General features: G+C 56.0%; 1 protein-coding gene across 2 annotated transcripts; it reads right to left on the minus strand.

The window, feature by feature from the left end:
- Nucleotides 1–539: 539 nt before the first annotated feature.
- DHX37 (DEAH-box helicase 37) lies at nt 540–26,076 on the minus strand. Of its 2 annotated transcripts, XM_044243534.1 has the most exons (27): nt 25,894–26,076; nt 24,327–24,496; nt 20,933–21,045; nt 20,010–20,343; nt 16,726–16,874; nt 15,579–15,671; nt 13,951–14,047; nt 12,935–13,048; nt 12,731–12,832; nt 12,355–12,469; nt 11,959–12,054; nt 11,675–11,757; nt 10,776–10,923; nt 10,145–10,221; nt 9,320–9,552; nt 8,039–8,150; nt 6,903–7,009; nt 6,563–6,751; nt 5,683–5,807; nt 5,481–5,597; nt 4,140–4,312; nt 3,289–3,403; nt 3,003–3,140; nt 2,708–2,802; nt 2,540–2,613; nt 1,187–1,284; nt 540–1,036 (listed from the first exon to the last, which is right to left on the minus strand). In XM_044243534.1, exons 1-27 carry the CDS (start codon nt 25,997–25,999, stop codon nt 951–953), a joined length of 3,459 nt encoding a protein of 1,152 aa, XP_044099469.1. In that variant the 5' UTR covers nt 26,000–26,076; the 3' UTR covers nt 540–950. The 2 variants fall into 2 exon arrangements, with proteins under 2 accessions (XP_044099469.1, XP_044099470.1); XM_044243535.1 differs by lacking the exons at nt 540–1,036; nt 1,187–1,284; nt 2,540–2,613; nt 2,708–2,802 and having other exon boundaries at nt 3,062–3,140; nt 3,242–3,403.
- Between the last annotated feature and the right edge of the window lie 1,695 nt (nt 26,077–27,771).

The following is a 27,771-nucleotide window of genomic DNA, read 5'->3' on the forward strand; positions in this document are numbered from 1 at the left end:
GGCGGCCAGGTGGAAAATACACCATAGGCCTTAGGTGGACGCTGGGGACCAGCCAGGAAGTCCTCTCCATGGTTGGGCAGAAGCTGCTGGAAGTGTGCTGGGCAGGGGCTGGGAATCTGAGATCCGGGGTGTGGAGCTGGGGAACATGAATGGGCTCTGGACATATTCTGGGGTAGGGTCCACAAAACCTGCAGATGGCTTGAATGTGGGAAGAGTAGGGGAGACCCGCTTTGGGGGTACACTGGAGTTAGTGGCCAGGCTGTGGAGAAAGAGAGTCATTCTGGAATATCAAACATGTACCTCTGCTGCTTTATTTACGTATTTGCATTAATGGACTTTATGCATTTATATTATAGTATCAGAACAAATTGATTTAGGACAAACGCTGGAAGGAGAGGCCATCATGAAGCCCTACAGGCAGGGTGGACAGCTGGGTGCACCCACCCAGGCCAGTTTCCCAATGTGCCTGTCAGGGTGGGGGTGGGAGAGTGTCCTGCAGACACATGCACTCAGAGATCCACTAGATTCGCACACAGGTATTCTGACGGCTGACATTTTTATTAAAAGTGATGCACGGCAAGGGAGCACCACCCACGCTGGGGAGGGGATGCAGAGGAAGGGCCTGAGGGCACCCTCCTGCCTGCTGCCGCTTCCCCCTCGGGCCCTGCCACTCCGCAAGGGACTAATGTAGTCCCCAGAGTGGCACAGGAAGTAAAAACATTCTCCGCCACATAATAAATAGTTTTAAAAAGGACCCCTGGGGTCCGACTGCCCAGGGCAGCAGCAAGCTGTGTCCAGACGTCTTGTATCCCAGATGAGCGAGAGTTTCCAGGGGCCTGGCCTGCCTCCTGGGAGCAGTCCACCGGCCAGGGTGACCAGGCTGGAAACCAGCCACAGCCAGCTCTCTGGGTTCCCCAGACCAGTCCCCGGTCTTACAGCCAGGCCTCGGGTCAGGGGTCAGAGGTGGGGGGCCAGGCTTTCTCAACGTCGGCGTGCATGGCCTGTGGGAGCCACTGACAGTACTCGGCCAGCAGGTCTGCAGAGGGCAAGAGAGAGGACAGTCAGAGCAGCTCTGGACCCGGGTGCCTGCAGCACAGCAGAGCCTCCCACCACCCCTCGGTTGCCTCGGTGGGTCCCATCCTGTCCGTCTGCGAGCCCTGGGCCATAGGGCACTGGTGACACTCACATTTGGGGCTTTTCCTCCAAGCAGCCAGCAAGGTCTCCCGGCAGCTGGCCTGCTCGGCAACAAGGGCTCTCAGCAGACTCTCCGTCCTGGGCTGCAGCCTGCAGGTGGAAATGTGGGCTGTAGGGTATCACTTTGCCCAGAAGCTGTGGGAAGGGGCGGGTCCCACTGCCAGGCCAGCCTCACCTAGGAGGTGAACAGTCTGCCTCTGTCATGCTGGGGGTGCTGGCCAGAGAGAAGGATCTAGACTCGATCACCCCTCCAACTTCATCTCTTCTCACGCTTGACTCTTTCCTGCCTCTGACCCCCCACCCTGGCTTTCGACAGGGTCCTCGAGCGCTACCACCCAGGCTGCTACCATACACGCTGCTCATCCCACCTAGAACCTTCGTCCGTACTACTGCTCACAGCCTACCCTGTCCCCATCTGCTTGGTCAGACTCCACTGGACCAACCCTACCCCACTAGATGTCCTGCCCTGTCCCTTTGTAGCCCAGTCCCCACATGCCATCTGTCCTAGTTAGGTTCTCTCTGGTGACAGCCTCCGCAGCTAGCATGAGGACATGCCTGGCACAGAGCAGGTGCTCCAAACTGCCAGGGGAATGACTTGACCGGCAGGGGCCCCTGGCGCCATGCCCCCACCCTGAGTCCCAGGACGCCTGCCTGCTTCCTGTGGGTCAGGCCCCTTGCACCAACTAGGAGGTCACCTTAGGAAGGGGCACGTGTCTGCTTGGAGCTGGGTGGGCAGAAAGCAAGCAAAAGGGAGGGGCAGGGATAAGCAGAAGGTTGTTGGGAAAGGGGGGTCTTGTGCTCAGCAGGCAGGCAGCCCCCAAGGCTTGTGTGCAGGATGTCTCCTGGACACCTGGACCTGAAGATGGGCTGACCAGAGTCTCCCCAAAACCTCAGAACATGACCTTATTTCCTTGTTTGGGAGGAAGATCTTTGCAGATGTAATCAAATATTTAAGAGGAGCTCATACTGGACTGGGGTGTGCCCTACATCTGGTAACTGGTGTCCTTATGAGAAGAGAAAACCCAGAGACAAGGAGGCAGAGCCACGTGAACACAGAGGCAGACCTTGGAGGGATGTGGTCACAAGCCAAGGAATGCCCGGATGCACCAGGAGCTGGAAGAGGCAGGAAGAATCCCCCCACCCCCCGCCGACCCAGAGCCTGTAGAGGGAACACAGCCCTGCTGATCCTTCACTACCAACCTCTGGACTGTAAGGCTGTGAGAATCTATTTCTGCTGTTTTAAAGCGCTTGGTTGGTGGTCATTTGTTACGGCCGGCCCTGGGGCACTAATGTGGGCTCCCTTCCCCACCACGTGCCACCCTGACGCTCCTGGGGAAGCCTGTACCTGGCCCATGTCTTCAGCATCGTGCTGGGGCTGGACAACAAGCAGCCCCGGTAGGAAGCCAGCGTGGGGAAGACCTGAGGAGAGACCACAGGACAGGATGAGGGGTCCCGGCTCACCTTATGCCCATGTCCCCAGGCAAGGGAGCAGGCGAGCTGCTGGGCTGCCTACCTGCCCTTCCAGCAGAACGCGGGCGAAGTGCTTGTAACAGTCAATGCCCTCTGGGAAATCCACCTGCACCGCAGGGAGCGGCCACCCGACACGATCTGGAAGGCAAGAGCCTGTGAGCAGGGGTCTGGGATGGGTCCCCACAGGCCCCTAGTCACGTCCCTGAGCCTCAGGTCCCGCCCTGTGAAGAGACAGAAGGCCTGGGTGACACGGCCCGTGACCTCCATTTCCAGGGCGCACGGTGTGGGACCATGTGTCTGCCAGCACCCGAGGCTGGCAGGAAGTCACCCTGACTCACAGAACATGCTGGCCCGGTGACACAGTACCCGCCCCTTTTCCGGGCAGTAGGTCGGGGGCGGCTCCTCCAGGGGCTTGTCGAACTGGCAGTAGGAAGGCAGCAGGACTGGGATCCACTGGACCTCAACAGCAGAAACACCTGGGAACCAGGAAGAGAAGGGCTGGGGGGTCGCCGCGGCACTGCTGTGGAGGGGTGCCAGGGTCCCACCCCCCAACCAGGGTCCCGGTGACACAGCTCACCAGAGCCGCAGAGAGTCAGACGAGGAGCTGGCCACCAGCTCGGCTACCTTTCATGTACATCTTGGTGGTCTCCACGATTTCCTGGTAGACCACGAACTCGGGCAGCTCTCGGAAAAGGACGGAGCTGGGGTGGATGAAGACGGGGTCATCGAGGAGAGGCGTCTGCAGAGAGATGGAGAGCGAGTACGAGTCCAGAGGCAAGGCGCAAACACCAGGGAGATGAGCCCACGTGAATTCGATTACATGCCCCGCCTGAAGCGTAGGAGTGTGTGCGGTCAGCCCACGGTGGGGCCGCGCGTCTGTACGTGGCCACGTGTGGGGCAGGTCTGTACGCCGAGCAGCATTGAGCCCCGCGGCTGCACCCGGATGATGGGGTGCCATGTGAGACAAGCCACACACAGACCACTACCGTGAAACAACCAGAACGGACACTTCCGGAGACATGGAATGCAGATTCATGGGGCAGGGAGATGAGCAGAAAATGGGGAGCCCCTGCTAACGGGCACAGGCGTCTTTGGGGGAGGCTGACGATGCCGTGAAGCTGACTGTGCCTGTGGCCATGCAGCTCCGTGGAGACGGAAAGCCACGGAACTGCACGCCTTCAAGCAGGGAATTGTAGGGCATGTGATTTCTCTCTGAATTAAGCGGTTACGAATATAGAGTTGGGGGCAAAGCGAAGGCCCAAAGGAAGATGTGATCCCGCTGCACACCCTGTTCTGATCCTTGGCGGGGACTTTCCCAGAGGCTGCAGGCACTCGTGTGTGAGGAGGAGGGGCCCCCAACAGCCCCCCTGCGCTCAGGATGGCAGGATGCCAGAAAGATGGGGAGGGCGGGATGGCCGGGAGCCTGGCGAGGAGATCTGCCTGCGCACCGCGCTGCACTCCCTGCACCCGCCAACCTTGTAGGCGTTCTTCCACGTGTCGTCCAGCAGGTCCTCGCTCTGCACCCTGCGGGCCAGGTGGTCACCCAGGCCGGCCGCCACGATCTGCCGCAGGTAGGTCACCTGGCTCTCAGACGGAGGCTGCATCTTGGGGTCCACGAAGAGCCCGGCCTCAGGGCACACGGTATTGACTGCAAGGAAAGCCAGGTATGAGGACAGTGGGAGCCGCGGTTTCCTCTGCCCTGACCTTCTGGAAGGTCTCACACCACTCCACGTTGTGGAGCTCCAGACACTCCTGCCTACTTGTTTTGGCTCCTCTCCACCAAGGCTGCTGGGGGAGACAAAGCCCTCAGCTGCCTGCCCCAAACCCATGTCCTTCTCCTCCTTAGGACAAAACCCCAAGTCCTCAGCGGGCAGCAGCAGGGAGGCGCTAAGGGAGAACCCGCTGGGTGCGCATGGACCATCCCCTTGGCCTGAGTGCAAGAGCATGTGTGTCTGGATGGGACCCGATGAGCGGAGTTGCAAATAAATCTCGGCGAGTAGGTGAATTTCTCATCCCTGGGTGTGCACAGCAGGGCGAAGACTGCCTCGCTTCGAGCTTCTGCAGGGAGCCAAGGCAGGCACGAGATCAAGGGAGGCCTCACCCTTCCGCAGGGGCGAGGGGGGGGGAGTAGGAGGACTGTCTGAAGCTGTGGGAGGGTATAAAGGAGAATGGGGCTTTGGGCCCTGCAGGGAGTATGGGAAGCTCAGACTTGGAAGGAAAACTATGTTCTGAGATTTACCGTATAAACCTCCTCTTGTCTTTTCTACAAAACCTTTGGCAGAACACGTTTAACATAATGAAAGAGAAAAAAGGAAAGAAAAAGAAAGGACGCAAGCCCAAGAACAGAACGCAGACGACCTCCACCAGCTCAGCCCAGGGGCAGGAAGAGGGGGACCGCACCATCAGCTGCTCCCCGCCTCCCCAAAGGGGGCCTCTACTTGATGCAAGGGAGGGAACCCAAGATGGGACTACAGGGGCCTCAGGGGCTGCTGGGAAGATGTATCGAGCAGCTCCAGGCCCGTCCTAGGGATGTTACTAAGGAAAAGAGGAGCCCGGGGAAAGGCCTCGTGGGAGGGACTGCATGTTACCCGCCATCGCACAGCCCAGAAGTCGCCAGGACCGATTCAGGGGTTACAAATAAATCTCAGCGTGCAGGTGAATTTGCAGATGTGGACTCCGTGGATAATGGGGATTAATGGTAGGGGGTTAATGCGGCTCAAAACAACGTTCATCGTTACAACGGTCAAGTTCTCTGCCGGTGTCGCCAGAGATGGGGGACCTGGGGAGCCGCCAAAGGCTGGCATGGGGGACGCTACCTGCAGTGGTCAGCTGTCCCCGCAGGCGCCGGATCTCCACCATGGCCTTGTAACGAAGCCCGTTGGCCTCACAGAACTGAGGGGAGCAGCCGGAGTACTCACAGGCTCCCACAGCACCTGCGGATGAAGGGGCACTCGCTTGCTGCCCTGCCCCAGGCCTGCCAGACCTCCGCCACCCCTCCACGCCGCAGGGGGCACGCACCGAGCAGCACCATGATGTCTCCAAGCTTGAGAGAGGCGCCCTGCCCCGCCCAGATCCTCTTCATCTGGGCCACCCGGGCCCGCTTGGCCTTCAGCCCGGAGAGCTCCTCGTCGCTGGCTGCAGGTCTGCAAACACACCCCCCCCAACCTGGGCTACCGCTGTCGGCCTGGCTGCCCTCGAGGCAGCAGGGGCAGAGAAAAATCCCGGGGGGAGCCACTGACTAACACGGTTAAGGTCTTGGACTCAAAATTTACCACCTGTAGCCCAGGAGACAAAAAATGTGCGTTCTCCTAAGCTAACCATTCTCTAGATCAGATCTAGAGACCTGATCACGAAGAATCCAACAACCGAGTAATCATCGCAGTGGCTACACCGCTTACAAGTGACAACAAAAAGCCCCGAGGGTGGCCTGGGTCAGTGATCACTGTCGCGGCTCCCCGGCCCGTAGAGAGGCGCCAATGCCGGGGTTAGAGCATGCGGCAGACACGGTTTGGAGCCCTTAGCTCGTGTTAACTACTTTAACCCCGACAACAACTCCATTATTATTTTTGTCTCACCCCCATTTTCCAGATGGGAAAGGTGAGGCCCAGAGAGGTGAAGTCACCCCCTGAAGCCACACAGCCTAGAGTAGCGGATGGAGATCGGAACCCAGGGGGTCTGGGCCAGAGCATGGGCTCCTGGTCATTACAGGCTCTATGGGCTCCCCAAGCGAAGACTGGACTCTGCAGGGCTCCAAACGCCGCTGGGCTCAGAGAGGACGAGCACTAGCATGAGGCCACCCGACGCGCCAGTGACTCCCCCTGGAGGCTGGGCTCCTGGTCAACGCTCAGCACAGAGCAGCCCCCACTGGCCTGAGCAGCGCCCCCAACCCCGTGCCCACCTGTCCAGCTCCTCGAACAGCTCACGGACAGTCATGGCGGCCACAATGGTGATGGCGTAGGGCAGACAGCCGTGTTGCCTGCTCAGTGCCAGCATCTTGGCGTAGCGGGGCGCCACGGGGAACGTGGCCATGGTCCTGCCCAGCGCAGTGATGGGGCAGCTCAGCCGGGACCTCTGCAGCTGCTTCATGCTGGAGGAGAGGGATATGCGGTGGAGGGGTGGGGTGGGGTGGGGGTGTTGCGACTCAGCGGCCCCTGGTGCTCAGGGCAGCTCAGGAGGCAGAGGGCTGAGAACGGGGCTGGGAACTGGCTCTCGGCTCCTCCCACCCTGACCCTACCTACCTCTCTGTTTTCTGGGGCGCCTGCAGGGCACCGAGTGCGATCAACAGCTCCTCGGCGGCCACGAGGGCCTCCACAGAGGGAGGCGTTGGAAAGGGGAAGTTGATGACCTGGGCAGGGGGAGAAGTGGAGGGGGCAGCTTGAATGCAGAGAAGCAAGCACAGTGAACGCAGGGGACAGCACAGCAGGCCTGGCAGGAGGACGGTGCTCCCGCACCTGTCCCGAGACCACTCACGGCCCCGGACACTCAGAAAGGACCCCAGGGACTCTCCTCGTCCGTGAGCCAGGGGAACCCCAAGTGCCCCCTCCTTCATTTATTCACACGATCCATGCGCTCGATAGCATGTACTGAGCACCTCATGTGTGCCACGGCCGTTCTTGGCCACAGAGACCAAGAAAGCAGATGACAAGGGCTCTGCCTATGCCGGAAGGGCCGCGGACTACCCAGGAGTGAGCACGGAGACCGGCATACCCGCATGACAATGAGGGGGTGGAGGGACTGGGCTCAGGGGCGGTGGCAGCTGAGAAAGGGCGACCGACTCCAAACTAGTGTTCTAGCAAATCCGCACACACTCGTGTCCACAGCTGCTCTGGCACTCATGGCCACAGGTGGTGACAATACAGGCGCCCATCGACAGGTGAATGGCTAGACAGTACATGTCCGGGCCCCAGGATGGAGCAGGACTCAGCCGGAAAGGACTGAAGTGCGGACACATGCCACCATAGGGGTGACCGCTGAAGACATCTATAGGAATGACTCCATTTACATGAAATGTCCAAAGCAAACAAAGCCATGGAGACTCCGGGTTGGGGAGGAAGGATCGGGAATGACTAGTAACGGGCCCAGGGTCTCTATCTGCCTGCACCACGCTCCCTGGAGCAGCAGAAAGGTGGGGGACCCCGGACAGGGGCATTGTGAGGATGCTGCTGTCACCAGAGGATTGAGTCAACAGAACATTCTGGAAGCCCGTGGACAGCAACAGCCCTCTGTGCCGTGGGCAGGTGCTCTGGATGTTGGGAAGGGTGCAGTCCTGGGGAAGCAGGGGGTCTCGGGAGCCGGCCATGCCGGTGGGGAGCTGTGTAGACACAGCGTGCGGGAAGCTCCGTGGGGTACGGGCAGGGCTGGGGCCGCCGCTGACCTTTTCAATGTTGAGTGCTTTCATCTGAAGGATCAAGTCTTCAACGGGCCTCCGGCTGATTTCAGGAAGAGGAAACTGCTCAAAGTCACCAAAAACTGCAGACGAATAGAGCCTGGGCCAAGAGAAGCGCCAACGAAATGGAGTTATTGTATCAAAAAACCAAAAGGGAACTCGGCCAAGCCACCCGGCACTGGATCTCCACCAGGCCCCGGAGGACAGGCACGTGCCCCCACGCCCCACCCACTGCCTTGTGTCCCTGCCCTGAGGTGTGGACTCAGAGGGGTCAGCCTTCATGTGAGGGACGGAGAGCGGCGCCTAGAGCCCAGTCCCCAGCAAACAGCAACCACGGTCACTTCTCCCTAGGTTTTTGTGCACCATTTCTCAATTTCCTCTTTTCATAATTGGAAATATCAACAAAACCAGCAATAAAGCTATCAAAAATTAGAAGGACAAAGGCTGCAAGAGCACACTTGCCAACAGCACCTCTAATGAGGCTTTACTGTCCAGATTGGGAAAAGAACTCCTTCTCCTCCACAATAAAGGACAAGTAACCCTACTAAAAAACAAGCAAAAGATCTGAAAAAGCATTTCTCCAAAGAACACAGATAAATGGCCAAAATGCATGGGGAAAGACATGCAGGGTCACCAGCCATCAGGGACACGCAAACCAGGACCGACAACGTGCCACCGCAGCACACTTCCAGTCTTTAAAAAATGGAAAACTAACCGGTATTGGAGAGAACATGGGGCAACCAGGGAAAAACTTCCATGCACGGCTGGTGGGAGGGCCACACGGTATAGCGGCTAGGGGACACAGCACAGCGGGTCCCAGCCAGAGCAGCGTAGCGGCCACAGGACCCAGCAACCCCTCCCCTGGGACAGACCCAGGGAGATGGAGACACACATCCAAGAGTGGGGACAGTAAGGGGCAGTGATGAGAATACTGGGAACGGGCTGTGGAGACACCACACACCGCCGACAACACTACAGCCCCCAGAACGGCAGGCTTCAAAACGGTGACATTTATGGTAGGTTAATTTCACCACCACGAAGTTGTCACAAAGTAACACGAAAACACAGCCGCTACAAATAAGTCACCTAATGAGTCAGTAGCCAACTGAGCACCAACGAGGCCCCACAGAACCGCCCAAGGACCGTCTCCAGTAGGACAGTACCCGCTGCAGCCTGGGGAGGGAACCCCTGTTCTTTGCTCCATGCTGGTGGCTGCTGCAGTGCCCCCCCCACCGCCCCGCATCACTGGAGAGGCCCAGGGAGGCCCACCTGTAGCAGTGGCCCGGCTCCGTCCGGCCCGCTCGGCCCGCCCGCTGATCGGCTGAGGCCTGGGACACCCAGGTGACTCGGAAGGAGGACACGCCAGTGACACGGTCGTAGTGCCGCTTCTTGACCTTCCCACAGTCCACCACATACTTGATGCCCGGGATGGTGAGGGACGTCTCGGCCACGTTGGTGGCCACAACACACAGCCGTGTCCCCTCTGGGGGAGGCTGGAAGACCTGGAATTATGGGGGTGGGGAAGCAGCAAAAAACCACCAGAATCAGGAAAGAATTCATGTGACAGATGGGTGGTGGGGGGTGGGGGAGGGGCCAAGAAGCCAGGAAATCTCTTGATCACAGAGAAATTTTTTAAAGATTTTTTAAAAAAAATTTATTTATTTGACAGACAGAGATCACAAGTAAGCAGAGAAGCAGGCAGAGAGATCGGGGAAGCAGGCTCCCTGCCCGATGCGGAGCTCGATTCCAGGACCCTAAGATCATGACCTGAGCTGAAGGCAGAGGCTTTAACCCACTGAGACACCCTGGCGCCCCTTAATCACAGAGAATTAGCCAGGCTAGTGGGACCCCAGAGGTGGCGAGGGTGACAAGCCCTCTCCTTGCCTCAGGTCACAGTGTTTCTCAGCATAGACGCAGGGAGGCATTCCTATTCTCCAAAGAGATCCCAACGTCCTTCTAAAACTGGGGGTGTTGATCAAACCACTGATGACTAGGACAGCCCAGAGCCCGACCTGCCCTTCTCCCAGGGCCCTTCGGGGGGGCCCCAGCCAAGCATCCACCCAGCATCTGCCCTAGGCCCCAAGCTGTTGTTACCTGCGCTTGCTTCTCGGGGGCCAGCAAAGAGTAGAGCGGGAGCACGTGGAGGGGGAGCGAGGCGTCCGGCTGCTCACCTGCCAGAAAGCAGAGGCTCGCTGGCTCTCCCAGACACCCATGGCAGGCGCCCACCTCAGACCGCCCAGCAGCCCCCGACCTGTTCTCCACGCTCTGGACAGCACAGTGGGTGAGCAGAGTCTGGCTCGGAGTCAGAAGCTCCACGATTCCCACCCCACTCTCAGTGGGGAATGCTACTTCACTGTAGGATCTCCTCAGAGGTCTGGCCACCAGATGCCCTTGGGCAACCCCATGAGGCCCCGGACTCCTCTGCCAACAAGGGGCCCTAGAACTAGGCAGCCCTCCCAGCCAGACCTGAGGCCTGCATTTACCCAGCAAAGCCGAGCACCCCCGTACAATTAACACTACAAATATTTGAGGTTCTGCTTTGTCAGGCAGTTGAAAGAGCTCAGCAAACAGTACGCACAAAGCGGCAGAAAGCCCAGCTCTCTTGAGGCTCGAGACAAAGATGTCTGGGCCTAACAACGGGGCCTGGTACACAGCAAACGCTCAAGAGACACCTGCTAAACGAACGACCGAAGGACCATGAGTAGGGGCCCTGCCCGGGGCACACCTCCATCTTCTCTGTCGTCCCCCAAGTCCAGGTCAAGGTCAGAGCCCAGGGCCTCCTCCTCCTCCTCGTCCATCTCCGCCTCCCTGTCCTCGTCACCCTCGCCTGCTGGCAACACTGAGTAGCTGTCCAAACTGATCTGGGGCAATGCCTATGGCAAACAAGACGTCAGAACCACAGACGCAGGAGACGCAGGTCACGGGCAGGAGAGACAAGCACGTCAAAGTGAAAGGCCCCATCCCCCGACCCCGGAGCCACGAAGCCTCAGGCAGCTCAGCAGCCCTCCTCGCTGTATCGCTGGGGCTAACCACAGGACTATCTCACTCGGCTACAGGCCTGCTGTGAAGACGGACTCAGCATGCAGGAGGCACTTAGAGCGCCGCCCGGCGGGTCCCAAACACAGCATGGGGGTTAGTGACCTCCAAACAGGGATGCTGTTACCCATGCATCCATGACGACAATGCGCAGATGCCGGGGGAGAGCACCCCTGCCCCGGTTCTGCAGGCAACACCAGGGACCCCGTGCCCTCCCAGAGCATCTCACAGGCCCTGCTCAGGTGCTTAGGGCTGGCCTTCTAGAAGCTTCCTCCTGGCCCACAGCATAGGGAACCGTAAACACTTCAAATCACAGCCCCCCCTGCAGCCTCTGAGCAGCACCGCCCTGTAGAACCTCCCTCCACTATAGGAATGTACCAGACCCGTGCTGGCCAATACTGTCGCCAGCAGCCCCAGGTGGCTACTGAGCCCCTAAAATGGACTGAAGTGACTGAGGAGCTGAATTTTAATTTTACTTCATTTTAATTAAATTAGCCACCACACAGCTACATGGGGTTGCTGGCCACCAGAGAAACAAGGCAGCTTCAGGGCCCGGAGCTGGCCCCTACTGCACGAGCCTCTACATACCGCCGCCAGGGCCCTCTTTGCCCTTGTCCTTGACTTCTTAAACTTCCGCATCTCCTCCACTGAATCTTCTCGATCTTCTTTCTCTGCAACAGGAGCAGATTGAGGAGAACGACATCTTGAGGCCAGATGCAGGCTACAAGGACTCTGTTCATCTGTCCGGAGTCAGGCCGCTACGCCGCTAGCCATGCCCAAGGCACTGGCTCCCCCGACAGGGAAGCCATGAGGCTGAGAGGCCGAGGCTGACCCACCCCGCCGGCTCCCAGGGCCCAGAGCTGCCGCGTTACCTGGGGGCCTGCGTCGGGTGTGTGGGAAAGCTCTCCTCAGCCTGCGGCACAGCGCATGTACCTCCGCCTGCCCCGTTAGGAACACCAGGATGCCGCCTGTGCCAAGAACGAGACCCCCCGCTATCCGTGCGCTCAGAGAGCAAGCATCGTCTTCCCCGTTCGCTGAGAGCTGGGCCAGAGGAAGACCTGGTCACAGCAGCTGAGACCCAGACCAGAACATGTGACGGGGAGCTGGAAAGTGCTGCACAACCCGCTATTTGACCCCCCGGGCATGGGCACAGAGGACCAGGGGAGAGGGACGCCAACCAAAGCCCATACAAGGATGCTCACGGCGGCTCATCTGCACCCCAGGGGTTCGGAGGGCAGGTCCGGCCTGTCTGGTCCCCAAGGCCTCACCTGGCGGCAGCATGCGGTGGATCTTGCAGACCTTCCGGAAGCACTCGCCACTGTAATCTTCTAGCGGGGTCCGCTTGTTGAAGTGCACGGTCACTGGGAACTGCCGGGACTCCACCTGGGATGCACCCCAGGGGTGGACCGGGGCCGTGCACTGAGCCTCTGCCACAGCCTGGCGCCTCTCGCCTTCCCTGACCTACCCGCCCTTGGAGCTCCCTAATGCCGGCCCGCACTCACCACCCGGAGTCGGGCCTCCACCAGCGGAGAGGCCCCCCCAAGCCCCCGCCCATGCTCAGCCTCCGCCGACCAGGCGTCCCACCATCCCCGCCGCCAGGCCCTGCTTGCCCTCACCCGCCCGAGGCTCTGGCCCGGGCACTACCTTGATGATAGGCGGCGGCTGGGGGAAGAGCCGCTGGTTCTGCGTGAAGTCCTCCACCCGCAGTGTGGCCGACATGATGAGTAGCTTCAGCGGCATGTGCCTCTAGGGGACAACAAACCCAGTGACGACGGCCAGAGCCCTGGCGCAGGGACCCTCGGGAGACCCTTTCACCACAGCAGGCGGGCGTGGCCCAGGGGGTTCTACCTTGGCCCGGAGAGCCATGATGCGGGACAGGAGGCCGATGAGGATGTCCGTGTACACGCTCCTCTCGTGGGCCTCATCGATGAGCACCACCTTGTATCTCGGCAGCAGGAAGTCCTAGGGAGGGGGAGGGGCGGTGTGGTGAGTCCGCCTGCCCAGGCCGGAGCCACTCCAAGGTCACGCACACCCCAAAACTCTCCCATCCCGGGAGCTCTTGTCACTACTGGCACGGATCCCGGAGCACCTGGCCTGTGACCTCAGGCAAGTTACTCTGCCTCCCTGTGCCGGGTTCTCTATTCGTAAGTTGGGGCAACAGAACCCACCTCGCAGAGTCACAGGGAGGTTTCCGGGACAATCGCTATCTGCAAAGCGCACAGCTTGGGGGCCGTGGCCTGGCAGAGAAACTGCTGGAGGAAGGGCAGCTACCACGCATTACAGCCCCGCTTCCCGAGCCAGGCACTGGCAGGGTAGGGAGGGCGGGCAGGGAACAGGAATGAGGAGGTGGTGGCAGGGGGAACCGAGGGTGCTGGGACAGCAGACGCCACAGAGAAAGGAGCCGTACTCAACCCCATCACAGCCACATTCACAGCCACTTTCCCAGTGACCGCAGCTGGCATCCTGGTGGAGACAGGCATCACCCTGCCCAGAGGTCCCTGCCCAGGTGGACGTCACGCAGCCAGGAGTACACTCGTGGCTGAAGTACAACGTCCGTGAATCAAATCACAGTGACGTGAGTCCACACGGAACGAGCACCTGCCAGCTGTTGTGCTGAGGGGCTTCTGCGCATCGCATCATCTCTGCTTCAAAACAACTGTACGAGTCCAGGCTTTCAGATCAAGAAGCTGAGGCCCAGAGAGGTTAAGTAACTTGCCCAAGGTCACACAGAGGTGCTGTGCCACGCAGTGCTTTGCTGGTGGTTACCATGCCAGAGGCTCACTTCCAGGGTTGTGGGGGGGACACGCAAACTCCCCAGCCCAGGCTCTCTGGCCTTGGTTTGTGAGACAAGAGGAGCGACCAACCTTCTGGATTTCCTTGAGCAACACGCCATCCGTCATGAACTTGATTCTGGTCTCCTCGGTGACATTCCCTTCGTATCGGATCTGGTAGGAGACGACTCTGCAGAGATAGGCAGGCAAAGCCCTGACCAGCTGCAGCCGTGTGGTTGCACCACACCAGACAGCAGAGCCCTGGCCCGCGCTCTGTCGCCAACGTGCTGTGGAGGGAAGGGGGACCACTGCAGCCCTCTGGAGGATATGCCAAGCAGACCTGGACCTCGGCTGGAGCGCGAGTTGGACCACCAACTCTGGAACCCTTTCAGAAGAGGACAGGAGAATGCTCCAGAGTTCCTCTGGGCTTAGTCATGGTGAGGGTATTATGTTTAAAATGTCCACAATTGGGGCTCAGTGGGTTAAGCCTCTGCCTTCAGCTCAGGTCATGATCTCAGAAAACTGGGATCGAGCCCCAACATTGGGCTCTCTGCTCAGCACAGAGCCTGCTTCTCCCTCCCTCTCTGCCTGCTTCTCTGCCTACTTGTGATCTCTCTCTCTGTCCAATAAATATATAAAATTTTTAAAAAATAAATAAATAAAATGTCTACGATAGGGGCGCCTGGGTGGCTCAATGGGTTAAGCCTCTGCCTTCGATCATGATCCCAGGGTCCTGGGATTGAGCCCCGCATGGGGCTCTCTGCTCCACAGGGAGCCTGCTTCCTCCCCTCTCTCTCTGCCTGCCTCTCTGCCTACTTGTGATCTGTCGGTCTGTCAAATAAATAAAATCTTTAAAAAATTAATAAAATGTTCATGATAAAAAGCGAAAAAGGATGAGAAAAGAGGGCAAGTCTGTATGTACAGTCATTTTCAACGTATACCGTTTGATACGACAGGAAAGACACAGAAGGGCGTGGGGAGCAGAAACCATTTCTGTCAAAGTCAGATGGGAAGAAATACAGACAAATGCACAGAGCTCCTTGTCCGTGCCTGCAACGGTCTGGAAGGATCCACAGGAAACACGCTGGGGCACTCTCCCCACCCCCCCATCCCTCGCTTGCATGCTGGTCCCGGGGTGCAGGTGCTGCTCTGTCCACGTTCACTAACAAGCCAGATAAGGGCCACTCTACATGCTTCGGTGCTTTCTCAGCTTTAGACCACACTGGACGTGCCACCCCTTTGAAGCCAAAGACCACAGTCTAGGCTGGGGCTAGGCAGGCGCATTCTAAATGCGGCCCCGAGACAGCCTCAAGCAAGCGCTGTGCTGGCTTCGTTCTGTCGTCCAAATCACGTCCCACAGCCTCATCAGCCGCAGACGATCCGCACTCAGGAGCTTTGCCTAAAATAACTCGCCTGCATGAGCACTCATCATTGCCCACCGTGTCCAGCCCCCTGCCGCTCTGCTCCGCCCCTGAACCCCCAGAAGGGTTCTCAGTGCCCTGTGCATGAAGGGAGCACAGGGGCCTGGATGCCGTCCATGCTCTGCGTCCCCCGCCCCAGGACGTCCTGCTGTCCAGGGGACGGGAAGCCTTCCTGCACGAGCAGACCCCCATGCTCAGATGCGGAAGCAACACTCTCACCCAGCGCCCTTGGGACGGACGGGGCTCACCAGCAAGGCCAGGGGCCACCCTTCCCCCTCCCCCAGGAGGCAGAGCCCTCACCTCTGTGACAGATTCATCTCCTTGGCCACTCTCTGGGACATGGCCACGGCAGCCACTCGGCGGGGCTCCGTGATGCCGATGATGCTGTCGTCACTGGGGGAGGGAGAGCATGACGGGCGCATCAGCGGCAATCAGGCCCGCTTGTCCATCCCCAAGCCGCCCACGGTTCCACGTCAGGATTCAGCGTGTGGAGCAGCCATCTCGGCAGGGGGAACGGGACGGGCACCAGACAAGGCACCTCCGAACAGCACAAGGGAGCGGCCCGCCGGTCAGCACACAGATGCTTCGGCGGTCGCGGCCCGATAAAAACCAGGCAGCTGCTGCCACAATGGGGCCCCGGGCGAGCTGGCCCTCAGCCAGCAGAGAATGTGTTCCTCTCGACACTGAGCCTGCCAAGGGCTAGGGGCCGGATTCTGGGCTGTGCACAGAAAATTAACTAGTAAGCTGCTCTCCTTAGGAGGGTCAGCATACTGGGTTGAAGGTGGCTAGCATCCAGGGTCGGAGTTTCAGGAGGGCTCCTGGTCTTGTACCTGGGCTGTCTGCACAAACAATGTGCCTGATGCTGGACCACCTGCTTATCTTCTGGGCACCTGGGACTCAGGGCCGTCCCGGGCAGAGGGTGCCGAGGCATCCACAACAAACATCCTGCTCCGTCTACTGGGAGAGGGCTCTGGAAGCCCATGGTCTGGATCCACCAGACTTCACCCCATGTGCCTCTCCCCTCTGCTGGCTGTGTTCTGTGCTCTTTTGCTCTAGTAAAACACTCACTGTGCAGCTACAGGCTGGGTCCCATGAGCCTTCCCAGCAAATCCGTGAAGCACATGATGCACACACAGGTCAAAAGTGCCAACAGGAGGCGACATCAGCAAACACACTGCCCCACGTGCCAGGGACCGATCTAAGCATTTTATGCAAATTCCCTCTGTTCACCTACATAACCTGTGAAGTAGGTGCCATGGCTGTCCTTATCTCAGAACTGAGGACGCAGAGGCCCAGAGAGGTTAAGGAGCTTGGCCAATGCCACACAGCGCATAAATGGCAAAGCTAGGACTAGATCCGTGGGAGCTCGTGTTCGGAATAACTTTTGGGGATCACAGCTCCGCTGTCACCTGAAGAACCTTCAGAGGACCATGCGGCCAGCCCCCACCTGCTGTAGCCTGCTTCGTAGAGAAACTGCGGCACCTGCGTGGTCTTCCCACTGCCAGTCTCCCCGCACACGATGACGATGGGGTGCTCAGCAACGGCCTCCATGATCGCTTGTTCTTCGGCGAGAATGGGGAGCTTCAGCCGCTCTTCCTGACGGAAGAGAAGAAGTCAGTGCTCAGGGAACAGGGGGTCGGCAGGACTATCAAGGTTGACACGGTTTCTGGAAAGGTGTCCGTGGGCACGTGGATGCCGCAAGCTTCCTAGCAAGTCGACGACACCCTGCCACAGGGGAACGGGTGAACCCTGACCACTGAGTGGGACACAGAGCCACAGCCCCCAGGAGACAGAGACATGGGTGGGGTCCTTCTGGGTCAGAGTGGAAGTTCTTGGGGAAAGCTTAGCTGGGACAGAGGAGCCCTCCTGAGACACAGCAGTCTCAGCTGTTGCCGGGAGCAGGGTGATCAGACATCTGATCACTCCAGTAAACAACCCGGTGCTAATCTTATCTAAGTCAAGGACCTGCCACCCCGCGATTCCTCCCCTAGACACATCCTCCAGAGCAGTGACTTTACGATTTTATTCATTTGAGAGAGTGCGTGCCTGAGCGCCGGGGTTAGGGAGGGGGCACAGAGGAAAGGGACAAGCAGATTCCCTGCTGAGTGTGGGGCTTGATCCCAGATCCGTAACCCTGAGATCACCACCTGACTGCAATGGAGAGTCGGACGCCTAACCGACTGGGCCACCCAGACGCCCCCAGAGCAGTCACTTTCAAACCTTCTTTCCTACAACCCACACACACAGAACAGGTTTTATGTGGTAACTCACTACACACACGCACACATACACGCACGTACAGCTGACCCCTGAACAACACAAGCTGCATTTGAACGCAACGAGTCCGCTTCCTTATGCACAGATGTTTTCTCTGTAAATGAAGGACAGCACTAGAAGCGCCTGGCTGGCTCCGTCAGCAGAGCATCTGACGCTCGAACTCAGGGTCACAGGTTCGAGCCCACATTGGGCACAGGTATTACTTTAAAAAAAAAAAAAAAAAGGTACAGGACTAGAGATGTGTTTTCTCTTCCTTATGATTTCTTCACATCTTTTCTCTGGCTTGCTTTATTGTAAAAATACGTTACGTAACACATACCACACAAAACATGTTATCAGTTGGCTCTCTCGTGTTATTGATAAGGCTTCTGGTCAATGGCAGGCTTTTTGCGGTTAAGTTTTTGGGGAATTCAAAGTTGCGTGTGGGTTTCTGACTGCGCAGAGAGTCAGTGCCCCAAATGCCGTGTTGTTCAAGGGTCAACGTTTCCCATACTGGAAAAGTTTAATGAACCACTGCTCACGTTCACGCTCTGAAGCACGCTCACGTTAAAAAGCATCCCATTCTAGTTCTATTCTATTTGCTTCAAAAGCAAAAAGTGCTGGCCATCTCATGACCCATGACGGCTGTGACCGTCAATGTGCAAACACTGCCCAAGAGAAAATGTTGCACGTGTAAGGAATACTTGAACTGTGCTCTATTCACACAGTGGGACACGACACAGCCAGGGGGAAAATGCCCCCCCAGGCAGATGAACTTTGGCTCGTGCATCAAGGTGCATAAATAAAGCTCAGAAACAAAACTAACAAAAAAAGCAAAAGGCAGAGGGAGAAATGACACGACATCGTTTGTAAAACCAGGTAAACTTAAGTAATAGATGGCTTGGGAACATGTATGTGGATAAAGACTAAGAGGGGACAAAACCGGAATGGGGCAGTAGGGACACCTGAGGGTGGACCAGGGTCCCCGCATGAGGGTGAAGCAGGACCCCACATCACCACCACCATCAGATGGCACTGGGCTCTGACTTCACCTGGAAGGAAATCTAGGAGCACCTGGGTGGCTAAGTCGGTTAGGTTTCAGCTCAGGTCATGATCTCAGGGTCCTGGGATAGAGCCCTGCACGTGGGGCTCTGCACGTGGTGGACAGTCTGCTTGGATTTTCCCTCTGCTCCTCCCCTGCTTGCCTCCTGGACCCGCCATGGGTTCTTGCTCTCTCTCTAAATAAATAAAATCTTTAAAAAAAAATTCTCCCAGAGCCCCTGGGTGGCTCAGTGGGTTAAAGCCTCAGGTCATGATCTCAGGGTGCTGGGATCAAGCCTCGCATCAGGCTCTCTGCTCAGCGGGGAGCCTGCTTTCCCCCTCTCTCTGCCTGCCTCTTTGCCTACTTGTGATCTCTGTCAAATAAATAAAGAAAATCTTAAAAAAAAAAAAAAAAAGATTCTCCCTGCCCCCTCCCTCTGCCCCACCCCCAGTTACACATTCTCTCTCTCAAAAAGAAAAGTCAGCCAGCTTGCTCTAACCATATGTAAGGACATAAATGCACCTGTAACTGAAACCAGTTTCAATAAATACTACTTATTCTTATGTAGAACACAGCACTGGTATTTTCTTTCTATTTTTCCCATTAAAAAAAAAAAAAAAAAAAAAAAAAAGGAGCTGGTCACCTCTCCCTGCTTCCACAATACAATCTGTGGTCTGAAACTGATCCTCTCGGGCCCAGGGGGCCTCCTGCCTCAGGGACTCAGCTCACCGGTTCTAAGTGTGGGACAGCCCCTCTCCTTGGCTCCCGGGGGGTTCTTAGCACTTGCCCTAGACAGCTTCCCCGGCCCTCCTGTTCTCCCCCTTCACGGCCCCTGATCCTTTCCAACACGGCTCCTGTCCCCGTTCACAACAGTGTGGGGTCCCGCCCATGTCCTCTGCTGTGCTGACAGCCAGAGGCTACAGAGCATCACACTTCTAGGGCCTGGCTGCCGGCACATGCTTGGGCACTGAGGTGGAGGCCCCCTGCTCCCCCTGCCCCCGCCCTGTTCTGCAGATGAAGAAAGGGAGGCCTGGGAATGGGCGAGAAAGTGGTGGAACCAGATGTCCACTTCAAGTCAATGGACTGCACAGCCCATGCTCTTGTCCTGGTGAGTGGTCACCTGGACCACAACCCATGGTCAGAGGCCGAGGGTGACGGTGAGTCGGTGATGACAGAAGCAGGTGACACCCGCCTCCACATCCCTGCCCCTGTGCCGGGCCCGCTGTAGGCACACACGCACACGTTCCCGCTCGTTGGTCTCTACAACAACCCCCCCAGGACCCCCCCGGTAGGCAGTTGTTCGTGTTCCAGGAGAGGCCGCTGGGGCACAAGAGGTCATGCGACCTGCTCGAGCCCCAGGGGTGCCCCCACCACATCCTCGACCCCCCACTGTGCTAGCCTGAGCACTCATCCCCAACACCAGAGCAGCGAACCTGCATTTCGGGGGTGCGGTTCACAGGGATGAAGACGGCGGGCTTCGCCGGGGGCCTGGCCAGGGTGGAGGCTGCTGCTGGAGGTGCCGACGTAGTTCCGGCCAGACAGGCTTGGCTATTGGGCCCTGGGCTTCCAGTGCCAATCCCTGGTGCAGCTGGCAGTGCCCCGGCTCCAACCTTCACCGGCTCAGCGACAGGGGCCTCCTCTGGTTCAGATTCTGCTGAGGACTCATATTCCTCCTCCTCCTCCGACTCTTGGTGATAGCGCTTCCGGTTAGCCCCGCTGAGGCTGCTGATTTTCTCCTGCCCCTGGGCTTCCATCTCGTCAGACTTCCTGCCGGGATAGCCAAAAGACAGGCATGAAAGCCCTACAATGGGCCAGTCAACCAGACACAGCTCTGTGTTGCTATACACCCCACCAAAGCCAGGATTCAAAGGCCATACCCCCCCCCTTCCTGCCCCAGGGCCTTTGTACTTGCCTCCCTGCTCCCTGCATGTACATTCTCCCTCACCTGACCCAGATGTCACCCAACAGGGAGACGGGCCCATCTCCTTTCACCCTCTTTCCCTGCTTTATTTTCTGCCTCGTGCCTGCCAGCACTAGACACAGATGGAGTCAGTTGGTTCTTGCCCATCTCCCCACCATTAGACTGTAAGCTTACTTATTATTCTATTCTTGTGCACCCCTCTACCCCAGGGCCTAGAGGAGAGCCTGGGACATAGTTTACACTCACAGCAGCCATAAATACGCACAATGCTTAAGACCAGGACTGCCCTGCAGGAAACCCCATCATGGCTGGGTGGAGAAACCCCGCAGCCGGGGTCCTGGGAGCCTCAGGGCCGCTGCCCACGTCTATCCTCTGTCCTTCCAACACTCAAGCCCCCCACCTCCAGGGCACTGGCAGGGGGCCTGGCACACTCACTCTCTGCTGTGGTACATGCGGTCCCCCGTACCCAGCTTGGATGTGGTGTAGAACAGTCGCAGCTCGGCTTCCGAAACCTGGACTTGGCTCAATTTCTGCAGCATCTCCACTCGCTGGGGAAGGAAACAAGTGCATTAGATATCAGGCAGGATGACCCTCTCATTGGACAGGAAGCGAGACTCTCCATCAGATTCTGGCCTCGCGAACAACTGGTCTTTTTAACCTAAAGGTCACATTACGAGTGTTGCGTGGCGGTCCTGCCTCCCAGTGAGCCAGGGTGGCTTTCTTTCTTTCTTTTTTTTTTTGACAGAGAGAGATCACAAGTAGGCAGAGAGGCAGGCAGAGAGAGAGACAGGGAAGCAGGCTCCCTGCTGAGCAGAGAGCCCGATGTGGGACTCGATCCCAGGACCCTGAGATCATGACCTGAGCCGAAGGTAGCGGCTTAACCCACTGAGCCACCCAGGTGCCCTCTTTCTTCTTTTTTTAATAGATTTTATTTATTTTATTTTAAACAACTTTATTTATTTATTTATTTAACCAGAGAGCGAGGGAGCACAAGCAGGGAGAGTGGCAGGTAGAGGGAGTAGCAGGCTCCCCATGGGGCAAGAAGCCCGATGTGGGACTTGATCCCAGGACCCTGGGATCACAACCCGAGCTGAAAGCAGATATTCGACTGACTCAGCCACCTAGGCGTCCCCTGGGATGGCTTTCTATACCCCAGGATGGAGTCTGGCGCCAGATGGACGAGGCTGTCCCTGCAGTACTGTGGCCGGAGAGATCACCCACCATCCAGACGTCCATCCAAGGGAGACTGAATAAAGGCGGGCCTGTGTGTGCAACAGGGCGCTCCCCCGCTGTCTCCCAGGGAGGGGAGGCTCTGCTGCGCCTGTGAGTGGTCCCCGCACTGCCTTCAAGACAGCAGCACGTAGGGACAGGGACAGTTGGCCTCCTTCCCCTGGTGAGCGACTGAGTTTTGTTACTCTTGAAATCATGCAGATGCACTTCTATACGTGCTTCCATCTGTGTGCTTTGCAATCAAGAAAAGGAAAAACCAGGTACAGAACGGTGGGAGAAAATACAGTACAGGATTTTGAAAAAGGACAGCCCTGAAGGAAAGTGAGCCTCCCTGTGCTAAGGGCTCCAGGGACTGAGTGTCAGGGCTGTGAACAGGGGACCCTGGGTGGTGACCTCAACAGAAAGGCATATGGGAATCGCGTAAGGTCTCCAGACTGGGGTTCCTTGGTCTCTGCGCTGCAGACACTGTAGGCCAGAGAATGTTCTGCTATTCTTTGCACCGCAGGCCGCGTGGCAGCGTCTCACGCCTCCACCGGGTGTCTCAGACACGGCCAGCAGGCCTCTGGGGCAAAACTGTCCCAGATGCACACAGTTGCCCCAGATCCAAATACCATTTCCAGGAAATTCAGAAGGGCAAAGGGATGTGCTTAACTTTACCACAGAGATGAAGTTTCTAAAATGCGGACACTGGGAAACTCTACGGACAACCAACCTGATTTCCTTCGACAAATAAATGACAAGGGAGAAAAACAAAGGAGGTGGGGTAGGGGAGCATTTATGAAACAATTGGAAATTCGACCACTTACTGGATAATTGATTTTTTTTTTTGATATTTGGTATTTTAAAGAAGTTTATGTGTACTAATGGTCTTGTGGTTATCCTAAATGGTCCTTATTTTAGAGATACAATTGGAAATATATATGGAAAAAATGTCATGCATAGGGGGTATGAATGGTCCCCCTGCAAATATGCCCATGTCCCAGAATGTGATCTTATTTGGAAAAAGGGTTTCTTCAGATCTAATGATGATAAATTTCTCCAAGTGAGTTCCTGCATTATTCAGGTAGGTCCCAAATTCCAAGACAAGTGTCCTTACAAAATACACAGAGAGGAGACAGCCATGTGAAGACAGGGGCCAAGACTGGAGGGACATGACCACAGGCCAGGAATGCCTGGGGCCACCCCAAGCTGGACAGAAGGAAGGCTGGGGCGCCTGGGTGGCTCAGTGGGTTGAGCCTCTGCCTTCGGCTCAGGTCATGATCTCAGGGTCCTGGGATCGAGCCCCACATTGGGCTCTCTGCTCGGCAGGGAGCCTGCTTCCTCCCCTCTCTGCCTGCTGCTCTGCCTACTTGTAATCTCTGTCTTAAAAAAATAAAATCTTTAAAAAAAAAAGAAGGAAGGCTGCCCCATGACAGCCTTCATAGGGACATTGATTTCAGACTCCTGGCCTCAACAGCTACAACAGGACACATCTCTGTTGCTGTAAGCCACCCAGTTTGTTTCGGCAACCCCAGGACCTAGATACAGATTTCTGCTACCTGGGCTTTGACCTGGGAGGTGGTAAAGTGGCCGGCTGTGGAGATGACTGGGGGACCGTGGATTGACAGTGGCTGTGCTGGCGACAGGTACACACTGAGTTTAGTGCACGAGGTTCTCCATATCTGTAGATGTTTGAATCTCCCATTACAAAATATGTTCCTTAAAAAAGTATAAAGGGAGGGGCACCTGCGTGGCTCAGTGGGTTAAGCCTCTGCCTTCAGCTCAGGTCATGATCTCAGGGTCCTGAGATCGAGCCCCGAGTCGGGCTCTCTGCTCGGCAGGGAGCCTGCTTCTCCCTCTCCCTCTGCCTGCCTCTCTGCCTACTTGTGATCTCTCTCTCTATGTCAAATAAATAAATAAAATCTTAAAAAAAAAAAAAAGTATGAAGGGAGAAAGGTTGATTCTCCAGAATTAAGTAAAAAAAATAAGTGACACAAAATGATTAGGACAAAAAAGGAAGAGATGACCATGCTAATGGGCTGACTGCTCAGTTAACAAATCCGGCCTCAAGAATGCTGGGTGCATCCAGACTGACGGAGACTCCTCGGCAGGCCCCTGGAGGGTCCGCAGGCTCCTGAGCTGTGTCAGGTATGGGGGCTGCTGGCGACAGAGGCTATTCGAATTTTTTTCTTTATGATTTTATTTATTTATTTGACAGACAGAGATCACAAGTAGGCAGAGAGGCAGGCAAAGAGAGAGAGAGAGAGGAGGAAGCAGGCTCCCCACTGAGCAGAGAGCCCCATGTGGGGCTCGATCCCAGGACCCCGAGATCATGACCTGAGCTGAAGGCAGAGGCTTTAACCCACTGAGCCACCCAGGCGCCCCAAGGCCATTCGAATTTAAATTAAAATTAAGCCACATAAAAAATTCCTTTCTCCAACCATACTAGCCACACATGCCCAGTGACTACTATATGGAATTGTGCAGACAAAAAGCATGCCCCCCCCTTCTGGAAAGTTTGACTGGACATTCATGTGGCAGAGAACAAGCCGGGGGGACATAGACCCCGTCTCTCCCCAGTGTGGGGAGCCGTATGCCGACCCTGATGGAACAGGCGTACCTGGCTCTTTTTCTCCTTCTGTTCTAAGATTTTCTGCAGCATTTTTCGCTCTTTCTTGGTCAGAGGCTTCTTCTCCTTCTTTGACAGTGGAGGGGCTTTGGGCTTCTTTTTCTTCTTTCCCGGCAAAACAAGTGCGTTGCTTGCATCGACTCCTTTTAATGTGTCTTTATCTGGAAAGACACACATGCCTGAACCCCCAGCCCAGGGACCAGAGACCAGAGAGGCCTGCGGTCCTCCAGGGTCAACGTTAATGCCATGTTCTCCGGGGCGGGGGGGGCTCTGTGCCTCCTCTCATGGGCACCCCGTCCCATGTGTGAGCCCCCCAATGCCCACACAGGAATGGGGGTGCAGGCCTGTCAGTGTTCCCTCAACTTGTCTGCCCAGCACCCACCATGCGTCAGACTCCACCGTGAGTGAGGGCACCTCCGTCATGGTGGTCAGGGGAGGGCAGGGAGAGAACCTGCTGCAACAGTCCTCCCCTCAGAACGGGGTCGTGCTTTCTATGGATGTGACGTCAAAACTATTTCCATAATACTACATTCCCCAAAGCCTTTGCAGGGCACTAAATGCTGAGTTCAAGCCATATCTACTTTTTTTTTTTAAGATTTTATTTATTTATTTATTTATTTGACGGAGATCACAAATCAGCAGAGAGGCAGGCAGAGAGAGGCGGGGAAGCAGGTTCCCCGCGAGCTGAGAGCCCGATGCTGGGGCTCGAGCCCAGGACCTTGAGACCATGACCCGAGCCCAAGGCAGGCTTAACCACTGAGCCACCCACGCGCCCCCCGTATCTACTTTTCAATGTCATAGTTTGAAAGTTCCCAATCTAGACCCCAATTCAGCTACCGTATTACTCAACCTGCGGCAGCCCATGGGGGAGCACCGGTCCTGCCTGCCATCTAAGGCTGCGGCTCCCACGCCCGGGCTCCGTGTGGGCTACATCTGACTCCCACTAGCTCCGCCTGCCGGCTTTGTCCGTCTTTGGGCCGCGAAGTGTGAGAGAAGCTGTGTCTCCTCCCACAAGCATCTGAGCTCAGCAGGGCAGAGATTAAAAAAAAACAGAAAGAACTCTCCTGTTATGTCCCCCACAATAAATCATGGCACACAGTGGGCGAATCTACCAACAGGGAGGAATCTGCGCAGAAATGTCTGGGCTGAAAAAAACTCATTCAGGGGTCACTGGCAAGGAGATTCTAATAGAAGCCAGAGAAAGAGATGGGATTGCTTCACTTTCTTGCCCACATTCCCCATGCTACTAAACTGCTACTAATCTAAGCCCTTTAGGGCTCCTGGCTGGCTCCGTCGGAAGAGCGGGGGACTCTTGATGTCAGGGTTCGAGCCCCACGTGGGGCGTGGGGAGGAGTAAATAAAACTTAAAAACTAGTGCCGGACTCCATAGGGGAGAAAGCCTCGGGATTGTCCCAAATTCACCGTTACAATTAGACTGTCACGGTGTCCCCCTCTGTGGAGCATCTGAGAAGGGGGTTCCTCCTGGTCCCCCCGCCCCAAGGTCTCGGAGGCAGGACGCAGGCCAGCCCCGGCCCAGCCTCCGGCCGGGACGTCTTACCCTCTAGTTCCAGCCGCACGGGGGGCGGCTCCGGGGGGCCCTTCGAGGGGCCGGGGGTCGCCTGCAGGCGCCCCTTGACGTTGTAGCGCCGGCGCAGCTTCCCCATAGCGCCCAGTACTGCCGGGGTTCTGGGGGTCAGAAACAGCCCCGAAGCCCAGCCCACGTGGGCTCCCAGACCCCAGGCTCAGGCCGCGAGACTTCCGGGCTGCGTTCTCGCGAGAGCTGAGGATAACCGGAGCCTGGGGGCGGGTCTAGGGGGCGGGGCCTGTGGAAAGGTGGGGCGGGGTCAATTCAGAAGCGGGAGCGAAGCCTGAGGTCGCCTGAGAGACCTGAGTTTAAGCCCTGAGTGGTTCGCTCCTGGTGGGGCTGAATCTCTAAATCTGTTATATGCTAATACTAATTTGGGAGTGGGACTGTTTAGTCGCCTTTTAAAATATAATCCCCTCCACTGCAAACTTCTTCCCTTTTGTTTTCGCTCATCTGCACTTTCTGATATTCCTGTAAGAGACATAATTAGTTGTGTAGTGAAAAGGCACAAATGTTTCCATTACAGGGCAGAAGCACTAAGAGAAGAAAGCATCCATTAGGCGGCTTTAAACTCTCATTACCCCATCACATTATCTGCAGCGCACTCGGAAATAATGTATTTTCTGGATCCTGTAATTATCTTGCATATAGAACAGTTATATCGGCATTTTTTTTTCTGTTAAAATCGTTCATTTGTTAAGGGCAGACACTTAAAATATATTATAGGGGGGGAAAGGGCACTAGGGTTTATTTTGGAATTTTAAAAGGAACCTAGAACGAGATCTGGCTGCAGAGTAGATAAGCAGTAAGTTATTGAATGTAGGAATGAACGAATGAATGAATGAACAGAGAATGTGATTGCATAAGCTTCCCTCCTGCTCCCCAAAAGAAAAGCAAAAACAAAATGACATACGTGCACACACACAGGTGGTGCATGAGGGGACGTAGGTAGTGTATGTGTGAACATATTTATAAAGTTATATATTAATTTAAATGGATTTTGGGGGGAAAGAATAATTAACATAGCAAACCTCTGGTTTTGTAGGTTTGATAGCTTAGAATGATAGGGGTCTGCAGTTTTCCCTTAAATATCTCTAAGTAAATAAAAAGTGTGTGCGTTTTAAAGCTAATTAGGTAATAATACATTCTCCTGCGTTTTCTAAAATATTAAATACCAAAGGATTATCTCCAGAAAATATAATGAAAGAGACCTATACATAGGTCTCATAAGTATGTTGAAAAAGGAGACCAATCACAGAAAAGCATACTCTGTGATCCCATATACATCAAGTTCAAAAACAGGCAAAATAAATTCCCTAAATTTTGGAGGGGAAATAGTGAGTGGCAGAGGACAAAGGGAGCTTTCCCGGGAAGCTGGTAATTTTCTGGGTGCTGGTTACCTTCGTGTGTTGTTTAAATTCATAAAAAAGCACTTTATGATTTGGGTGTTTTTCTGTTTGTACGCTATACCTCAGGAAAAAAGTTTTCCTAAAAAGTAAGAACTTAATGTGGCCAATTAATATGCAAAAATGTCACCAGGAATCTAGAGAAAGGTAAGTTCAAAAATAAGATACAATGTTTCACTCTTTGGCTTGGCAAAGGTTAAGTTTTATTTTCCTGATTGTCTCAAAAATAACGTCTGGTTGGACACAGTTTGCTTCAGTCCCTTCTGCCTCATTTGGTTAATGATGGCCCTTCAGTCTTTTAAAATCAGTCACCCTTACACTTTTATACCATTTAAAAAAAAAAAGATTTTTATTTATGTGACAGACAGAGATCACAAGTAGGCAGAGAGAGAGAGAGGAGGAAGCAGGCCTCTCGCTAAGCAGAGAGTCCGATGCGGGGCTCGAT

The sequence above is a fragment of the Neovison vison genome, chromosome 3 (assembly GCF_020171115.1).
Source record: "Neovison vison isolate M4711 chromosome 3, ASM_NN_V1, whole genome shotgun sequence".
Lineage (NCBI taxonomy): Eukaryota > Metazoa > Chordata > Mammalia > Carnivora > Mustelidae > Neogale > Neogale vison.